This window comes from Myiozetetes cayanensis, unplaced genomic scaffold, assembly GCF_022539395.1.
Source record: "Myiozetetes cayanensis isolate MyiCay16 unplaced genomic scaffold, myiCay2020 scf5-8, whole genome shotgun sequence".
Taxonomy (NCBI): Eukaryota; Metazoa; Chordata; class Aves; order Passeriformes; family Tyrannidae; genus Myiozetetes; species Myiozetetes cayanensis.
Genome location: NW_026087742.1, coordinates 103877516 through 103898506, shown reverse-complemented (window position 1 = coordinate 103898506; position 20991 = coordinate 103877516). Strand labels below are relative to the sequence as shown.

Below are 20991 nucleotides of genomic sequence, written 5' to 3'. Positions count from 1 at the left end.
CATAAAAGCAGGATACTGAGCAGAGAATGAAGCTCTAGGAGCTAAAAAGCACAAGACACACTAAAAGAGATCACAAGACTGTCCTTAACTTATACAGATCACTTTCTGCATGGTTGCACATACTGGTTAATAAGAGCTGTGCAAGTAACTCCTTTCACTCTGTAATATGAATATAAAAAAGTAAGTTTATTAGTAACAACAAATGAAAACAGAACCTAATGACAAAGGATGACTAATTCCAGCATTTATCCATAAATAGGAAACAGGAAGGGAAGACAAGGGATATAGTTTAAAACCTTAAGTTAGAAATACTCAACTCATTTACAAGAAAAGTCTAGATAACTTGCTGAAAAAAAAACCATAAAAATACATATATTATATAACCTATTCAAAATTTATGGTATCTTTGCATTTCATTAGGAAATAAATAGCAGCTCTACAAACTATGTTGCAAGATTTGTGAGAAGAAGGATACAGCTACTCTACAACTATCTCAAAGTACTTCAAGTATCAATACACAAGCCATCTCTACCAACAAGACTAAAAAGCGACAGTCACACTGACAAAGATTGACAAGTCCAAAAGAAAATGTACTGGTGTTTTGGGTTCACTTCTGATCACTGCAAAATACCAAAGCTAACATTTGCCAGTATATATTTTACCAAAATTTGCACAGAATATTAAGAATTAGTCATGAGTAAGAAAAAAACCCAGAACAAAACAAAGCTATAGCTTCAGGTTCACAAGCAATAACTAATGAGTTTTCAAAGGAGAGAAAAGCAATTACTTACTGTGTTGGTTAATAAGCATGCGGAAAGAGATGCGGTTGGTGTAGAATCTATCTAGAAAATACTGGATGTTACTGCTAACAAATGGATCAAAGCCATATTTTTCCTTGTATTCAATCACCCCTTGCGCCATGGTTGGAACCACATCATTGTGCCTGTTTCTGACTTTAATTAAAACATCTAAGAAGCTGGAGGAAAGAAAATTAAAAACAGATTGTTAATTAAACTCAATCTTTCTCTTTTTTTTTTTTTTTAAACTCAACCACAGCACAATCATTTTATCTATTTACTATGCCTCCCAGTCAACCAAAAAATTATCAGAGAGAGAAGACAAAAATACAGCAGTACCTAAACAAGTCTATTCAAAGAGAAGTATTTGAGTAACTTCTCACAGCATCTGTGAAGCATTTAAGGTCTCAAATTAAGTTACTCCTCCCATAAACATTCTTTCAAATTAAATCTTTCTTCACCATTAATGGACAACAAAATATTTTCTTTTACTGCAATCATGTTCACTGAGGTAACTGTCACTCCCTGCAACTTCTAACAGAAGCTGGGAGATTGGAAAGGAAACTCAGTAAAAACAACCCAACTGTCCTTCATAATTCCTAACAAAAATCCAGTTTTAATTCCTAACACCTCAACCGTGCAGTGAACTTGGAATGCACTTCCTCCACCTGGTAACTCTTTTGCTAAGTTTGAATCTCAGGACAGGTAACTGTGCGACTCCTGCTCAGTTTCCTCTCACACCGCTGGATGGCAGCGCGAATACAACCGAGCTCTGACCAGCTCTACTCTGGTAGCTCGGTAATTTACAGGATAACACTTCCATTGCTTTAGCAAGCGTTTACTTTGAAGGATTTTTGTTTCTCCTGTCAAGGTACACCTCTGGTCTTCAAAGTGTTCATCTTTTTTTCCCCCCCACATGCAGACTCATATATACTTGAAATACCAATTATTAATGGGTTTTCTAAAGCCAACACATGGAAAAATCAGTACAACTCAACTCTGCTACATTCTCTAATATTAAATTAACATTAACATTACAGTGATTACATGATGTTGTTTAAAAAAGTATACAAGGTGAAATGAAGCTTTCCAAAGAAAGCAGAGCTGGGAGATTCAGTTATGCCTACATCTGCAATTCTAATGCTCCTTTTTCAAAAAACATCAACAGCAAAACATCCTTGGTAGATTTAGAATGACCACTGAAAAGAAATGTATTCATTATTTTTATCAAAAGTGGAATATACACCAGCTAAGGAAAGAACCATAGAAATCATTGAAAGGTCATCTAGTCTAACCCCCCTGCAAATGAGCAGAGGAAAGAACAAAGCCCACCAAAAGTCAAAATACTAACCATTAGTCACCAAATTTAAACCAGACACTTTTTTCCTTTTCAGCACCACTTGGCCAAGGCAATCATTTGACAGTACACCATACCATTCTTAACAAGCGATACACTTTGAAAATTGTTTCTCCCACTCTACGCTGCCAGCTGGAAAGGAATGTAGTTTCATTTTTAATAGTTTTTTCTCATTCTCCTCAGTCTAACCACCAGTTTTTGCCTATGTGTCAACAAACAGTTTAGTAGTCTTTCAACACTCTTCTGTTGCACAGAAAAGGAGAAGCTTTAACTGTCTAATTCCCCAATCTAAATACTATCATGGTATAGACTGACTCTTCTCTTAACGAGCTTGCTGCCTGGGCAGCTTAAAATATTTTATTGCTTTTGATGCTTTTTATGTTTATTAAGTCTTGATTCTGTGTGATCTGTTACCACTGAGAGCTGACGTTAGAGACTGGTGCCTGGCTGTACTCGTGCTGCTTCTCTGTTTCCGAGCAACAAGACAGTACCCAAGAGCAGAGTTGAAAGCAACACTTACAGTCAGGTCTGAAAAACAAGCAGCAACACTCTCTACTATTTGCTCTGCCATTTGTTTTTAAATACCTCCACTATCCACAACATATTCATGATGCCACGAGGGCAAATTGTTCACTGATATCCTGCTACCAAAGTGCCTGAATGCACAGAGTACAACAAAGGGCAAAGGGCTGGGAGGTTTATCTGCTACAGACCAGCAAAATCACAGCTGAAGCTTAGTCAGCACACAAATAAACAATAAAGAATTCCTCATTATTTCAGTGACATAGCAAACCTCCTGTTCCATCTTCAAAGATAACTCAGCTCACTCCTGTGTTCCCATCAAGCAGATGCTTTTAAAGGACCAAACACAAGAAGCACACGGGCACATTTCAAAGTGGCAGGGCAGAAATCAAAACACGCTTCCTTAACCTTAGCACTCATTCCTCATTCCCTCTGCCCTCCACACCCCTGAAAGACACAAAGTTTTTACTGTATTCAAATTGTGGGAAACCATATGAAGGAATTTTTAAAATGCTCATGGGATTAGCTGGGAATACTCCAGAATAGCTCCAAAAATTTTATTTACCCATTACTTTTTTTTTTCTGCAATTCTCTGTATTTTATTTTCAAAAATCAAGTGAATAAATAATGCAGTTGGTTTGACAAATGAGAAATTATTCATATGAAGCTGTTTTAGTTAAGTGAGTTTCAGTTGCTTCTGTATTAACAGAAGAATATTTAAAGCATTACCACAGCTGTTAAATAAAGGAAGCCTAGAGACTTCTGCAAAGACAATAAATGAATGTCACAACACAAGTTATTATTTACTTTCCTAAAGACTTTATGTATTGTTGTATTTTGATCTATCATACAGTGCAAGACAAGAAGCATGAGAAAGTCAATATAAAGACAAGGGGAATTTTTGCAATGTCTCTTAGGGATGGTATTATGTGATAGATGAAAAACAAGAAAGTGATGAGTAAAAACCCTTTTAAATGGAACAGATATGCAATGGGTTTGGGGTTTTTTGTTGTTTGTTGGTTTGTGTTTTTGGTTTTTTTTTTTTGATTGGCTGTTCTTTTTAAAGCAGTGCTAGTTGGTAGCTGAGTATTACCACAAAGAGAGGTAAAAGTTCACACACCGACAGGCTTCTGTAGTAGGAGGTCTACTTGCTTCGAAGTGCAAAACTAACTGAAGTAGCATTTACTTAAAAGTAACAAAGTGGCAGCTTCTAATGCAATATACTCCAATATTTACTTAGTTCAAATTGCTTACAGAATCTCTGCTTTAATTGCAACATTGCAGAAAGGAAAGTTCCTTGTTTACTAAGTTTCCTCTGTGTGTTATCTCTAGAAGTACTGGCAGCTCATTGACTCAGCTTCTCAGCCCCGGGACACTCCCCACACACCCTCCCATGACAGGGCCACAAAGGGAGAAAACAGCAAGGAAACTCGAGGGTGTAGAGGCTGGAGTTAAGTGGTCCTTGAAAGCACATGTGCACTGCATGTTTTACAAACTCTTCAATTTTTGAAAAGCAGCCTCCACCTGTGTGTTTATACAGATGCATATTGACAACTTGGACATTTCCAACACTTCTGCCAGCTTACACCCTTCACCAAGAGTGGACACCTTATCTCTCTGCACTTCTGCTATCACACTGTTTGACAGAACTGTGGAAAAACTTCCACCTGACCACTCTACAGCTTGAGAAAACATATTTGTGCTATCAAAAATGCAAAGTAAGCTACCATTTGGCATATGCCCACAATACTGACCGTGACAGTGATGTGGAGATGTCGCAATACATCTCCATAAGCTCTGCTGACCAACAGAACGTAACAGAAACTCAAACACCTTGGAACCTCTTCATAAAGGAAATGCCGGGACAAAAATCCCTTCAAAGCATTTTATCTAACATTCACAAAAAAAGTAACACTCATGAACATGCATCTGCCCTCCAGTTCATACACTAAGAGCTGAGGTAAAAAAAATGGATCACTGAAGAACAACAACTTTAGTTTAGTCTCTGCACTTACTCCTGTACCCGCTCACCCTCTCCACTGAATGGGCACTGCTGTCTGTCTCTGTTGGCCACACACTGTAATGGTTTAGGGACCACAGGGCTAAAAGGGGGCTATTTTTCCACTAGATCAATTTCCCAATTCACTTCACTGCATGGCTTCCCAGACAGTTGTGCCACTACATGGATAACATCTATAATACTGTAATACTAACAGATAAAATGGTTTCCTCAGAAAGAGAGCCCAAATTCTGAGAATACCAGAGCAGACTCCCCAGACAGAGAAATAACACAAAAATCAGGGGACAGTTTTATGTTCAACTGATAAAGGCACTGCACCATTTTAGAAAGTATTAGCTGACGAACTACTGCCAACACTGATACAGCACATCTGTGGATATCCAACCTCTTAGATCATTTTAGCTCCCCTTCTCTCCTCTGCTACTGTTACCCCGATCAACTATGACAGAAATTAAGTCCACCTCAGCTGACAAAAAGACCACCAAGGCACTAATTTCCAAAATCAGCTGCTCTGTTAGTCTTCATGCTTTGAGTGCTTGAGGTGGACACCACCTTCAGTTCCAAAACAAAGCTGCTGAGGCGGTACAGGAACAGAATTACTTCCACCCAGGCAAGACTCACATCTTGCGACACTAATTAAGCTAAAGGAAGAGATGGGCTCCATCATGAAATGCCAAAGTCATTTGATAGCACACAGGACTCTAACAAGGATGGGCATTGAATGACCAAAGGATGCAAGGCTGGGTCTTCTGTAATATGAGCCATATAATACATAACATTAATATGTAAAATGTGCTCCATGCAGGAACAGCACAGCTGAGAGGAACCCAGAGATGAAGGCTGCTCCAGCCCCTCCTTACAGGCTACACATGCAAGGTACTCACAGATACACTGCAGATACTGCCCAGACAAGAAGGCCTTTGTTTCAAGGGACCAGGCATACCTTATAAACTCCCAGGTTTTTCTTTGAGCAAACCATTGGGGTTGAAGAACTATTTCTATTTATGCATCTCTAAAGACACTACCACAAAGTCCCAGATAACGGCTCAAATTTTGTATGAAATGATACATGCCATTACAAAAGAACAGTAAACTTTTCTGTAAACTAAATGAACTCAGGGATGAGTTCTTTCCCCACTGAAAAGAAGCCCATTAACTGCTTGTGTTCCTGATACTTTCTGAGCATACTGATACTCTTCTGACCATAATACAAAAGTAGGATAGGGCTAGACAGCAGCAACATGGAATACTGACACCGAGTTGAGAGATCTGTTAGATTTATCTGTGGGTTATTACAAGATAAATAAGGATATAGTTAAGAGTATTTCTGAAAGACACAGTTTGCAAAGAATATTTTAAAATTGCTAATTACAGCTCAATATCCAGTTAAATGGCATAGCCTTTAGAAAGTTTGGAAGAGCTGACATGCCAAGAGCAGGAATGTAAATCTAGCTTTCTAATCTTAGGCAACCTATCCAATACTCTCAAAAAGAATAAATCTGCTCTTTAATCAGATAATGCATTTTTCATCTCTTTTCACAGGCCAAATTCAGTACAAAAGACAACTCTTACTGTCAAAGTCCCTATCTGGACTTCACCCCAATTGGTAGCAATAAATTCCTAGCATCCTCATTATATGTACTTAATTACAAAGAACTGCAAGATTTCAAAGCTTTTAAGAAGCATTTATACTGAATGTGTAAATATTTGGTTCATTATGAAATATTTGTTCTTTCATGCTAATATAGAGCATTGCAAACAATATTTCCAGTTGCCATGAAACAGTATCAAGAATGCCACATCCATATGGCAGAATCAGATAATTCATGTGATAATTGTGAACAGACTCTAAAAATAGATCTCCAAGAGAGCTACTCATTAACCTTGATAAGCAACATATGTGTTGTGATCTACCTTGAACCCGTGAAGTCCAAAAAAGCTGAAATTCAGTTATTTAACTGCAGAACACCTAAGATGGTTTCAGAAGCAACATAACCACTTTGCCTCAACCTGCACATTCAGGACATTATGGGCTTAAGAGGACCTACGTTACATTTGCCAGGCTTGCTTAGATGCCTAGGACAGCTTAATGCCACCTCAAAGGGCAGAACACACCCATGTTTTGGTACCTTAATCCCGCTCAAAGGAAAGCTTGCTGATAAACCAGTCACAAACAGAAATTCTTGTATCATCAGCCAATTATCAGGCTATAAATACAGAATCACAAAATGTAACAGCTAGAGGCAGTCAAAAAGTTCATCTATTTATCCACTACAGAATAAGCATGACTAGAACATCTATCCAATCTATTCATCAAAGTTTTTAAAATGAGATACTCTACAGCCTTCAGTCTGTTCTCACTAATATTACAGTTTTTACTTTTTGCCCTGTGCCTAATCTCAACTTTAACAAAAATCAGCCATTTTCCAGTTTTCTAGCTCTTCAGTTAGAGCAACCAATGATCCTTTATTACAGTGACCTTTTTATTTTGGCACACAGACTTCCAGTGTCTCCACTTCAATCTCTTTTGTCTGCCAGACCAAAACAAATGACTTCAACATTATTCAGAGGTCGAACTACCAAAGTCTCTGTTTCTTGTTCCTTTCATACCAATATTGTTCATGAGTGTTTTAATTTCTTAATAGGTAATACCCAAAACTGAAGACAGCATTCCAGCTTAGGACTCCCACTGAGAAAATCGTTACTTTCCCTTGTTCACTAGCACTACAATTCATCAGTCAGTCTATAATCTTTATGGTTCCTTCTGCAGTTCTGCCACACAGGTAGCTTGGCACTCATGTGCTTGAGCAGCTCCTGAATGTATTGCTTGATACCAAAAAAAAAATAAAGCGTAAAGATCTCAGATAAGAGGCCCACAACCAAAAGAGCGTAACATCTGAAATGCACTACCTACTAAAGCCCTTACTTAACCTAATGTAACATGGCAGTCAATGTATCTGTAGCTAATGAAAGGCAAAACACCATTTCTGCACAGCACAGGCCACACCTTGCACAAACAGAGTAAATCTAGAGTCTATAAAGCACTGCTTGATCAGGCAAAATTTCAGAGCTTAAAAAGAAATTCAAGTTTAAAAGACAAGCTACCCTAAAAAACTAATTAATGGACCAAAAAACCTGCAAGAAGTAATATCCTGAAACGAAGTTGGCTACCCTACAGTACAGGGTAAGCACAGACCTTAGTGTTGGGCATGTGTGTGTCTTGGTTGTTTTGTTTTCAAGTCTCTGATGCACATGTTGCATCTGTTGAACGAACTCACATGTGGGTTCTTTTCTGGTTTATGCTTACACATTTCAAGGAAACATTATAATGGCAATTTTAATATAATTTTGTTGGTCAAGAGAATCGGCCAAGCTTTCCTTTCTAGTGTTATCCAATGGGGTAGGTGAACATCAGTAATTGAATATAACTATTAATGTGCTGATTTACATTATGCATAACAGAGAACTAAGTTCCATGTATACTAAATGACATTTTAGTCGTAAGTATTTGATGCACAAGTATAGTCTGACATCCGTGTTGTCCTCTCAATACAGCCTTGGAGGAAGCATTTTATGCTGCCTTTTTTTAACTACCAGACTGCATAAATGCAAAACATACTGTTCAAAAGCACTAAAGATTTCTACATACTACTCCAGATTACAATTTTGACTTTTGCTGTACAAAGACTACCTTACAAATAAGGTAGTTGTTATCCTATAGTACAAAACCACTTGCTATTTGAGACAAATTATTTTAAATGGACTGTCATGAGAAAACAAATTACTCACTCATCCAGAACATGAGGATCCTCAGGACTTTTATTTTCATACTCTAAAAGCTCAAGGAAACTCTGCATGTACCTGGAATAAGCAAAAATGAGAAAGTTAAAATACTTAAACCTAAAATACTTTTGAATTTCTTTAATTTTAAGACTATATTGTTACCTAAAACAACTGAAGCATAAGTCACAGTTCTCTGCAAAGGCTAAAATTAAGTGGGATGTTACAACAAAGGGAAAGAAAGCAGTTACAATATATTATATTGAGTTAAAAAGTATTACTTTTTCAGGAAAAATTACTAATTCAGGAAAACTGCTACATAAATCCAGCTGAAGTTTACAGGAGCAAAACCTCTCCACTGGTTGGTCTGTAATTTCAGATACTGAGTTTATCCCTGGGTCTTGATTCTTCCATTCATCCACTCTTTACAGATGTTAAGTTTCTTCCCACACTCCTCTGAGAGCGATCCACCTTTCCTTCCAAAATAAAGCCCAAGGGAGCACTCCCCAAAAGCCACACTAACAGGAGTGCACCAAGCTGATCCTACCACAGTTCTCCAGAAGAGCACGCCCATCCACAGGCTCCCACATCTCCTCACACTGTACTGCAGGCCGTGTGACACAACCCTCAGTTTCATAAAAACCCCTTACACAACACAGCTCCCTCCAGTTCAGTCAGCTCACAGGAGATTAACCAGGGCTTAAAGCCACAGACGTACCACAGAGGACCCAAGGAGGATTTAAGGCCAAGAAGCACTCAGCATGAACACGGCCAGCCTGCTCTGCAGGACACCAGCCCAACAGCATGATAAATGCTGCCACCTCATGTCACTGGGCCTCAGCACCAGGTATCCCTCCTGCAGTAGGTTCATTTAGCAGTACAGACGTATCTTTAAAGACTACAGAACTGGGACTTGTTTCTTGAAGTAACTCACACAAGGTATCAATCACACATACAAAAGGTAGGGTTTAAAGTCACCAGAAGGAGCTGTCATTCCACTCCTTTTGCCCTCCCTTTGCTCCTGGTTAAGCACTGCCACTTACGCTACGATATCAACACTAAATTGTATATGCCTGTCAACAACTGTAACTCCCTCCAATGGTGAAAAAGATTGATACAGAAACCAAACACACCTCTCTCACACATGAAAACAACTCACTGAAAGGTCTAAACAGCTAAAGGTACAGCACAAGAGAGATAAGATACAGCACAGAGTCTACACAGGGAAACAGCAAAACAAGTGATGAAGTAAAGCACTGACCAAGCCTTTCCCCTTCAGTAGCAGCAACCCCATAGATCAGCTCAGATCAACAGAATGGTCTAGGCACAAGCTCTTTTGGTAGCAGTTCTATGTTAAGACCAGCTTCATTAGAATATTGAACTTCACCCTACATCTTCAAGCTACAGCAAAGCTTAAGACAGCCCTGTTGTTTATGTGAGTCTCTCCAGAACCACCTGCTGCTTACTCCACTCCCATTTCAAGTCAAAACCACAGGTCACTTTGACATTCCCCAGGGAGACTGACATTGTCAACACGGTCAGCACCGTAACAGCAGCTCCTGTCCCTCAGTGCATTTGTGCCCTCCTTCAATCATCACAAATGATTACAGAAATCCTCCAAATGTTTGTCTCTTACAAGTTAGGCAACTAGGTGATCCTGCAAGTACTGCTTATTTTATAACATGTTCCTTTATGCTGCTCCACGTGCAACAATGAACAAACTATGATCATCCTCATTCCAAAGAGGCAAATGTTCTTCAACCCCCATCTGTCATCATATAATATTATCAAAGTCCTGTTTCTGAAGGACACTACTACACTTGAGAAGCAACACAGCAGGTGGGTTTTACAACAGACCTCCCACCAGAAATCTCCAACACCATCAATCCTGTGCTGACACCACGGATAAAACAACAATGAATGCTGCTGGTACTGAGGGTAGCTCACATCTGATTTTTGTGCTGTGTGGGCTGCACTGGTTGCCTACCATTACTGCTATGAGTTGCGCTGAGAGTCATCCTCTCTATTAGCTTACTGGGACTTTGGTCCTAAGACTGGAGCTCCTGGAATAATTAGCCATCACTATTCCTTTGTTGAAGGATCAGCATTACTAGAATGTCAGGCAGGGGCAAGTCAAGTGTTTCATCTAATGCAGGAAGTAATTGTGCAGAAAACAGTTTCAGTCAGAAAAAGACTAAAGCAGGTCTCAAGCACAGAAAATCTGTCAAACATGGCCACCACTCCTCAGTGCAACCAGCAGCCAAACACCACCTTCTGAGGTCACTATGCTGCAAGCTCAACATAGCACCAGTGAGGAATTCTGAAACAAAGGAAAATTACACTAACTAAACGTTCTAAGGAAATTTATAAATGTGATGAAGTAACCACTCTTTAATCTCTGTGGTGATGGAGAAACTATGGAAACAGGCAATGCTTTTCTTTTAGGGTTATCAACAACACTTAGATGTCTCTTTCTGATTCTAAAGTAAATGAATGCTGCTTCAGGAGTTCAGCAACAAAAGCACTGCATCCAGCAAGTCAGAGGGACCAGCTCAGAGAAGAGGTTCACTTCAAACCTAAGTTACTCATATTTCTTCCAAGTCCTTGACTAAACAAAGCTGGGAAAAGGTAACCTTATGTCAAACCAATCTAACCCACTGCCCAATGCCTACCACTATACGTCACCCAGCCTGGGATATTGTAACACCTCATGTGTTACCTCAAGTCTCTGAACCGAAACTCGGAGCTGCAAATGTTGTACGTCTTTTTCTTTTATGCAGGTGTGATCTCCTGTTTGTACACCAAATCCACACTCCCTCCCATACACATCAAAATTAAAGAAATGAAGCAAAAATATGTTTAAAAGAAAATCATGGCTCTGGTTAGCTCTAAGTAATTCACAACATTGTCTTCATCACCATCACCATTACATTCTGTCAAAAGGTGAGCAGTCAGCAACACAGTTAATTCCTGTAACAGTGTGTGGAAAAGGTAATTCCCCTTTCACAAAATCCATCTATTTCCTTGCATTTGCTTTGAAATGTGGGTGCAGATAGGAATAAATCCTATAGTCACCACCTTCATTTATCAAGCAATGAAAATCAAGACCTTGTGATGTTTAACCATAACTCACATACAATTACCAGCCAGAAAGAACAAAGGAGAAAAGTACCAGAATAACACATGACTTGCTGTATCATTAGTAAATCAATACAACCATACAGGACATACACCTAAAAAAAAAATCCCATCATATATGAAAAAAAGAAAGTGTCAGTTATATTTTGCTATCTTTAGTGAGTCATCAAAAGCAAAAATCAAAGCCCATGCCCTTCAAATCTATTGTCTTTCTGGTGTTTAATTTTTTATCACAATTCACTACAATTCATTGGGCAAGCTCTCTGGTTTCAAGCACCCTTTAGCCTTGTTCTTCTCTTAATTACTGCCAAGTAGATTGAATTCCTGTTAGCCTGCCAATTGCAGTAATTTTAGAATGGTACACTTCATACATGAAAGCACTGTAAATGCCCATAATGTCAACTTCGGATTTTCCTTTCTTTTTTAATTCATGCAAGATACTTATGCTTCTCTCCCTGATACGTATTTCATGGAGATTTTCCTTTAGAATCACTCCAACACCAAAGCACTAAAAAGATAAAATAAATCTCCATGGTAACACAATCTTGTTAATATAGTCTCAATGTAGAAAATAGAGAAAGAAAAAATTATTAATCCCCAAACTGTACCTATTTCTCTAATGGGTCTTTCCCAAGCGAGAAATGAAAATGTATAGCATCTTCTAAGGAAACATGCTAAAGAAAAAGAGAAATTAGGCCAGGGTTAAATAAAATGGGAATTTTACATATGACTGAGTAACATATTGTGCAAACCTCACATTTACCTTAGATATTCTACAAGCTCTGTCCTTATCCATTCTGAGGTTTAATTGTAACTATTTGCCCTCATCACATCACATTAGTGACCATATCCTTTATTACATAATTGTGCCGTGTGTTCAATATCCTACCTGCAGTGTACTTTAGTTAGAGTGGCTAAAAAAGGCCCACTTCTTTGTAACTAGGAAGTTGCTCATTAATTTTGAAGAACTGACAACAAGGTGCCTGATTGTTGATCTGCCTGCTATGTGGAATCATCACAGTTCACAGCCTGAACTTATTAACTGTGTTTTTGTCTTGATTCAGTTTACACCTTCCCTCGCTATCCACATGAAAGATACACATAAAGTTATAAACTCAAACTGGGACAGAGCTCATGTTTGACCTTCACACCGACTGAAACACAAACCTATTATTTTTGGTTTGTTCACGGTTCACTCTCTGGGTAATGCCAGATCCACTCAGGAAAGCATAACTGAGCAGCACAGAAGAAGGACAGCAGACTTGCCTCTCCTCGGTGCTGCACACATCAGGCTGAGGAACCCAGGAAGGAAGGAGAAAAAACTGAACAGCGCACCTTTCCTGGAACAATCAAGCAATCAGCTGCAAAATCTGTTAGGCAGGGAAGTGCAGTCAAGGAGCTCAGCACAGGAAGCAAAGTGCCTCCAGCACGGCCATGGAGATGGATGGATTAGAGAACCAACCGAGGGAACAGGGATTGCCTCAAGCAGGGACATATTCTCAGAAGCGACAAAATGAGGTTGCTTCCCCAGGGAACCGTAAGGGCCGAGGAAATTCACGCAATCCAGAATGTTTGATGCCTGGATGGACAGAGGATTGATGAGAAAGAACCCGTGCTGTACTGCCGGCAGGTTTACTTGCTTTCTGATTCCACCGAAACTAAGTTCCATCCATTTACAGAGCCTATTTAATTTAAAAGTCCAATAAAACCCACTTTAAAGATTAGGACCTTTTTGTATTATTTTCTGGCATGTTGACATAAAGGAATAGATTGGGAACTCAAATTTTAAAGCTTCAGTTTATTTGGAGTCTCACCAAAAGCACATAAACAAGACTTCTAGTTTTAGAAATAAATCATAAATATGCTTGTGACTACATGAATTACTGAAAATTAGCAAATAAAAACATCAAAGTGAATGCATTAAATGTCCTTGCTCACTTGTGGCAAGTGTACATCATATTTTGTTTGCATATTAATGAACTGCCAAGCTTCCTCAACCTATGGAGCAGCCAAAACAAAGGATCATGAAATCTGATCTGAAGTGTTTTTGAAGTGCATCAAGACAAGGATTTTTCATTTTACAAGTTCACAAAACAGCTGAACAGCTAAATTTATATTTATATTACTCTGTTGCATAAAAAGAGGAATCTCTCTCAGTATGTCTAAGTTTTAGGTTAAGAATCTATAAACACATTTCAAAACCTGCCATCAGCATAGCTGCATAACACTCAAGGTCACTCACACTGAAGTTTGTAAAACTATTTCGCTTCTATAAAGACCAAAATAAAACTTAAAGGAAATTTTGAGCAAGGTTCATCACCTGGACTTACAAACTACACATAAATGTTTAATAAAGCAATTAAAAACCTCTGAGTAGAAGAATAAGAACTATGGTCTTTGAAGTCCACATCAGGAAAAAAAAATGCTACAACTACTTTTGTTAATTCTGACATAAGATCACAAAAATATTCTTCCATCATCTCAGTGAATATACTCCCTTCAACAAAAACTATTAGTTAACTATGGATCCAAATTAGGTCATTATGGAAAACATTTTCATTTCAAGCTTCCATCTCTGGGTCAGATATTTTAGCCCATTTAATTAACTACTGGTCTACAGCTGCGATAGTGCAAATCACATTATCATAGAACTCGATACTGGGGTTTTCCTCCTTCTTCTTTTTCCTTTTTTAATCAGTAGTATGTACTGTGGCCATAGAAGTCAATCCATGAGTTCTCAAACCTCTTAGACAAAAATTCTGAAAGGGGCATCTACTCCAAAAAGCCATTCAGTTCCTTTGCCAGAAGTGATCCAAAGGTTCTTTGGCTCTGCATTAGCAAGGCAAAAGCTTATGCCACAGCACAGATATTTGGACTAGAAGAATTATGCAGTAGAATCACTACAGAGAAATTATTTCCTCTTCTTCATTCACCTGTCTGTCAACATTTCACTAAAGACAGCTTCACAAGCCATCCAGATCAGAAAAGCCCAGAAAGCCTACATATTATCCATTCTTTCCTATTTGGCATAACAACTGCCAGTGACATCAGGAAGATGATAAAAGGCTTCAAACCTTGCAAGCTGCCACTTAACCACAAAGTGATTGTTATTGTGTGGCTCCAGAGCATTTACACTCATTTGAAGCACTTAATCTCTGTTTTTGAAGTGGTCATCCAGACAGATAGTATTACCTTTCACAGACAAACACAATACCACATATCCTAATTTATATTTTCTAAGTCTGAAGCTTGATAAATAAGAAACCCAACCCAGTAGTCAATGTACAGCCAGCATGGAAGTTCTTGGCTCAAGGGCTGTGATTGAATTTAACACAAGCTACATTAGCTGCTGTTATAGTAGAATAAGCTGCTATTCACAAAGGGAAGTTTGTTGTATACTGCAAAGACATTTTTACATAAATTCTCTGGATCAAGTATTTGTAGACAAAGAAACTATAAATACCCATGAACAACAGTTTTTTAGAGTTTAGTACATACAAAGCAGGAGTCTCTCCAATCCTCATTGAACATGTAAGGAGGCTAGGAATTAATTGTTGTGGAAAAGATGACAGGACTTTGAATCACTTCGGACCTACACTAGTTACTACTACAGAGAATGTTGTTGACTGGATGACATCAGATTTTTGACCCATTCCATAACTTCCACTGAATACCAGGTTATGTTTTTAAAGATTTAGCAATGAGAAGAAGGTTTAAATTTTCCCTCAGCATTTTTGACAGAGAAAGAATAAGGAGAAAGAAGGAGCTATTTCAAGAAGTCAAGAGTGCAATACAGTAAGGAATGTTTAAAAAGCTTGCTCTTCAAGTTATTCATTCAGTCTCATTACCTGGGAGACAAGAGTATGCTTTTATTGACTTACAAGACTAACTCACAAATTGTTATCTAAGATCCATATTAGAGTATTTACTTAACATTAGACAGAAGAAAATGAAACTTCATTTGACAAGACACACGCACTATCAACAATTCAAGGCAGAAAACTGACCGATTCAGAACTCTGTTTTGCAAGCAGAGCAACACACAGTGTTAGTTTCACAATCATTTTTCAATGCACTTTTCCTAAACTTACCAGCTCTGTACTAGCCCAACTGAAGGCCTGTTAAGTAAGTTTTCAGGTAACAAATTGACTTCTCTCATGGTGTTTGCCAGTCGCACAGGGAGTTCCTTCCGCAGGAACATGTATGATGTCTTCTCACATGCATTGTCACGACCTGTTAGAAGGAAGGAAAAACAGATGTCCATTGCAGTAGATCAAAGTTTAGACTTCCCAGTGCTAGAAAATTTAAAAAAGAAAATAAAATCGTGAAACTAAATACAGTTTTAAAACTATTTCAGTACCCACCTTCACTTCCCCCTCACTCGCAAGACACATATTAAACTTTTACCCTCCTAGCAGGTAACCATTTTTGTCTGACACTTTTCCTCATTTCACACCATCTCACCTATAAACAAAAATCTCTCATCCTAGAAATAAAATTCATCAAATATCAAATAGTTGATATTAGCTGGAAATAAGACCCCAAAATACTAGCTTTTATCAGTACAACTTTCATATTAAAAAGTGAGCTTTTAAAAAGTGAATACTGCACACATAACTGTAGGTTAGGAGTGAAAAGACACAACAGCATGACAGCGGTTCAATGACGTTTCACACCTGTCACAAGTTCTTCAAACTTACTAAGTACTTAAAACATTTCAGCAGCACCTGGAGGGACCAGCAAAGGTCATAGCCCTACAAAATTCTCACCAGCGACCTGAAAAGAATGTGCAGTGCTCATCACCACATTCCCATTTGGAAAAGCAGCAGCTGAGATTATCTTTGACTCTCACTTTTGAAACAGATTTTTATCCAGCGCAGTATTTTGAAAATAATATATATATATATAAAAATATCCAAAACAGTCAGAAAGTGAATAAGTGGATCCAGCAAAGTAACAATACTTTCCTGGAGGCCTAGTTAAAACAATGATAATTCTCTGAAGCCAATCTACACAAACCAAAAGACATGACTAGGAGCAATCTTAAGCCAAATTAGTTACTAAAGATACATATAATATTTTAACTACAAATATTTAAAAGCACAAGATGTTAAGACCCTTGCCCCAGTAGTTCACATGGGGGACCAGACCTGACTTGACAGTTTTTTTGTATTTTGCAGCATTTCACAAGTGGAGGAAGTCTCCATCATAACTAATTTCCAAAGAGTCCAGGTAAATAAAAAGGAAAAAAAAAATCTATGTTTTACTTGTAATGAACAGTCAATATTCTGCTTTCATCTAGAAAGACAGCAAATGCCTTTTGTGATGATAACCAGTTCAACTGCCTGCACAATTTGTGAGTGAATGCAAGAGCTATAAATTATGGTCAAGCAAGCCAGAAGGTGTTAAAAGCACTGCCAGGTACATAATCACTGAGATTCGCAATTTGAAAGACTCAAGTACAGTGCAACCAGCACAATCAACGTGACACTTTTTAAGACAGTCCCATTATAATCACAGTTTTCACTTTCTTATCATAGGTAACATGCATGGATAGATTAGTTCCCAAACCCTAACACAAGCTTGGGGAATATGCAGAAAGGATTACGGTATCCCTTTTTTCTTGCTCATTTAGGGTATCATCAATCAGTGGATCATTAAATTCTGTTAGTGTCAGCAATTCTATTACAGTTCTTCCAGCAAATATCTGGACTTATTTTACTTACTCTTATTTTCACATCTCCAATTACAGACACACATATGCTGTCAAAATTAGACAAAGGAAACAAGACATTACATTGTGTTCTGTAAAGCACAGTAATGATTTCAGAGTTCAATCCTTCAAGTCAGTCAGATACTAATTCACCTGCAATAGAGAACAGACACTTGTCTGCCCACAAGTCACTGTATAGTATAGAGTAGGTCTTTAAAGACTGTGGCTTGACAGCAGGAAAGACTGACTAGCTCACCCTATACCTGCTGAGCTGGAAAACCCCTTGGAACAAAGACTACAGCAGTGACTGAAAGCAAGTTCTGTTATTTTCTAGGCAATAAAAAGCAAAAGGAATGAAAGACAGCCCAGACAGAAAAGGACCCACACCTTGTGGGGGTCTGTGAAAGGGCATGGGGGCCCTCCACAGACACAGTCCCCAGGTTTGTGTGAGGAGACAACAAAAGCTGCTACTGCAAAGCAGGACTGGCAGAAGAGACCCACTTCCTCTCCTTCCCCAAGCCAGGGCACATCTCTATTCAACCTGTCTCACTCCAGTAGGTTTAACCTGTCTCTTTTTAAGGAGTTGCCTTGCCCTGTTGTACTGCTACTTTTTAGGTACAGAGCCCTTTGGGGTCCCTTTGCATGCTCAGTGCAGCAAAAGGAAAGGAAGTTCTGGTTGAAGCCTTCCCAACTTGCATGTTTGATTCAGTATAACTTCATCTTTTTGGTTTGGGGCACATGGTCAAAGCATCATTTGCTCAGCTGCAGGTAGTTTATCTGAGAGCCTCCACAGGGTTGCTTCAGCTTCTAACATAAGGTCAGCTACCTGCCTGCCAGACAGCACATGCCTGGGAAGAGAGAATGGCTACTCACCAGGATCGGCAGTAATTAGAGATCCTCCAACTTCCAAAGCAAAAGCAAACTGTGTCCTAACAGCTGCTCCTTGACTGCTGTTCCTCACAGCAATACCTGTACAACCACTCTCATGAAAATGAGGGACATCCTGCTAAGTAAAAAAACCTCCTCAGTCTATAAGTTAGGTATTTTCTTAATATAATTTATCAAACACAGGCCTGATAAATTATATTATAGTTGTATGTATGATAAAGTTCATGTAAGTTCTAAAGATATTTCCAGAAATAGCATTCTAATAAGCTGCAATGAGACCTCAGCAGGTTTAGCCTACAGTCAGACAATTTTTTTTTCAGAAGTTGACTTTATTTTTGATCTATTAGTTCTATCTTTTTCAAAATATACAGCATTCTTTCTTGATTTTGTTATGACTTCAGCTGAGTCAATACGCATTGCCAGAACCAGGTTTTTGTCTTAAACACCACAGGCTAAAGCCAGTTTAAATCCATCGGTTTCAGTTCAAGGGAATTTGAAGTCATTCTCTCCGGGTTAAAGTGAAAGTTAGATTTGTGAATTATGTCTCCTTGGTTTATGCTGCAGCCCTCAAGAAGTTACTCAATAATACAAATATATAAAACAATGACCTGCTCACCTTGGTATGAATTCAAATTCATCTTATCCCCTACTGCAAACTGCACTGCACGATGTATCATGAGCTGTATTTAGCTTTCTTTCCAAACTCATTAAAAGCATGCTTTCAAAAAACTGAAAATGAAAATATTTGAAGACTCAAAGTGAAACACTTCTTATCAACAAAGCCAAGAAGAAAGGAAAGTAAGACATCACATGATATACGGGGTTTTTTACACACATTATCAACACATGTGTTTCCCAGTGTCTGTAAAACAGCAATGCTTCATTTCAATTGAATAATTCAGTTTTGTTTCCTTCAATGAAGAGCATCACATTAAGGCAACACAAAGAACAAACCATACAGAATACAATCCCTTTGTTAGAGATCTGCTCTACTGCAGGGAGCAAAGCAGCCCCATACTACACTGCAGAAAATAACCTTATAAAGTAACTATGTTTTCTAAGGGATTGGGTTCAGGGTCAAGAGGCTAGATTATCTTCAATGAGAAGAGTAAAAATCTGAAGTTATACTTCCAAGTTGATTAAAAAACTCCCAGATCATACCTATGGTGTGTGCAACTTAAATCCAGAATTTGACATGAGGGTAAAAGAAAAACACCCAAAACATCACACTTTACTGGTCTATTACATCAATTTCCAAGTATCCTCTGGAAGTGTAAATGGACCAAGCAGAAATTCAGATGACAACAACACTGAAACAGTCTGGGATGCAGGATACAATAACACTCTTCAAAGCCTCACCGTTCCCTACAGAGAAGGCATCAGCAATCTTGACCAACAAGAACCAAGCAACTATTAGACTCAAACTGCACAAGATTCAAGTCAGAATAAGTTGCAGAAGCTCCTTGATGGTAAACACTGTGAAAGACAGCAACCTGCTCTTATTTTTAGCCAGTGACTGTGAGGCCAGTCTCGAGACTCTTTCATTTAAGAACAAGTCAGTGTAATGGAATGACAGCAAATACAGCCTTAAACTCAGTGCAAATGCGAAGATACATTAGTCAAACAAGGATCTAAGCAGTGATTTCCTGGACTTCATATCAAACTAAGGTCAGTGAAGAATATTCTATGGACAGCTTTCCACGTAACAGCCTTACACGTGACAGAAACAAGCCAAGGTTTGTAATAATACGATGGGAATGGTACCTGTACAAACTCTGCTACATTTGGAACAGTCACCACCTACAAGAGAGTGAATGCCTCTGAATGATGATGGATTTGCTTATGCAGTGAAGCATGATACATCTGAAAAATTATTTGACTGTCCCCACTCAAATTTAAATTGAAAAATATAGTTAAACTTACTAAAATAAGAGTAATATGTTAAAATTTATTTTAAAAGTTCATACACAAGGTGATATTTAATATTAAATATTAAATCAATTTTCTTAGATGTGAAAAAGTGTTAGACCTTTCCAACAAAATATAAGTCATGCCAATTATTAAATTAGACAGGTACCAGAGGGGAAAAAAAAATAAGAAACCATATGAATAAAACATGACTTTGAGGTAATGCAGATCACAAAAGCAGGCTTGAATGCACTAGATCTTCTAAATGTAATACCATCAGAAGGGAAAAGATAAGTGGAACATTTCGGGGTAATACACCAGTATTATCACTGATGGACCTTCCATCCAAAGGAACTCAGGAAACAGTTCTACTTGCAGACAGTTTTCCCTACTGCTGTTTTCTCCTCTCTGGGGTTCAACTCTTCTCTGAACATTTACTCATCTCCTCTGTTTTTCTCTTTCACCTTTTACCCCATAGGGCTAAGAAAGGAAAAACAAATTAGACAACTCTTGCAAAGCTGGACTCAAAGAGAAAACTTTCGTTCTGTGTCCTGCAACAAGAGGCACAAACACTGTAGAGGCTATTCACACACATACAGCCAACCTGATTCAATTATGGTAAATTCTACAAATGGCCAGAGCAACACTGTGCTGTCCAAGATTCAGATTACAAAAGGATTAGTTCCATATGGAAGGTTATACACAAACCTCCATTTTGCTGCAGAAGAGCACAGAAACTCAGCACGAGACCATGAACTCTGGTTCCAAAGCTCTCAGTTCAGCTGCCAGATTCCCACATTCATGAATACCCATTTGAGAACAGGCTACAGCAACAGCCCTTCTCAAGTGATGATCAAAGTCACCTACT

The 20991-nt window shown here is 38.4% G+C and overlaps 1 protein-coding gene across 1 annotated transcript in view; it reads right to left on the bottom strand.

The window, feature by feature from the left end:
* The window catches only part of PDK3 (pyruvate dehydrogenase kinase 3), a 51572-nt gene that overhangs the window by 17143 nt on the left and 13438 nt on the right, over positions 1–20991 (bottom strand). The window contains exons 2-4 of the mRNA XM_050333324.1: positions 15706–15847; positions 8486–8557; positions 792–976 (exon numbers count right to left, since the gene is read on the bottom strand). Of these exons, the coding sequence (XP_050189281.1) occupies positions 792–976; positions 8486–8557; positions 15706–15847 (399 nt within the window). The remainder of the gene's footprint in view (positions 1–791; positions 977–8485; positions 8558–15705; positions 15848–20991) is intronic.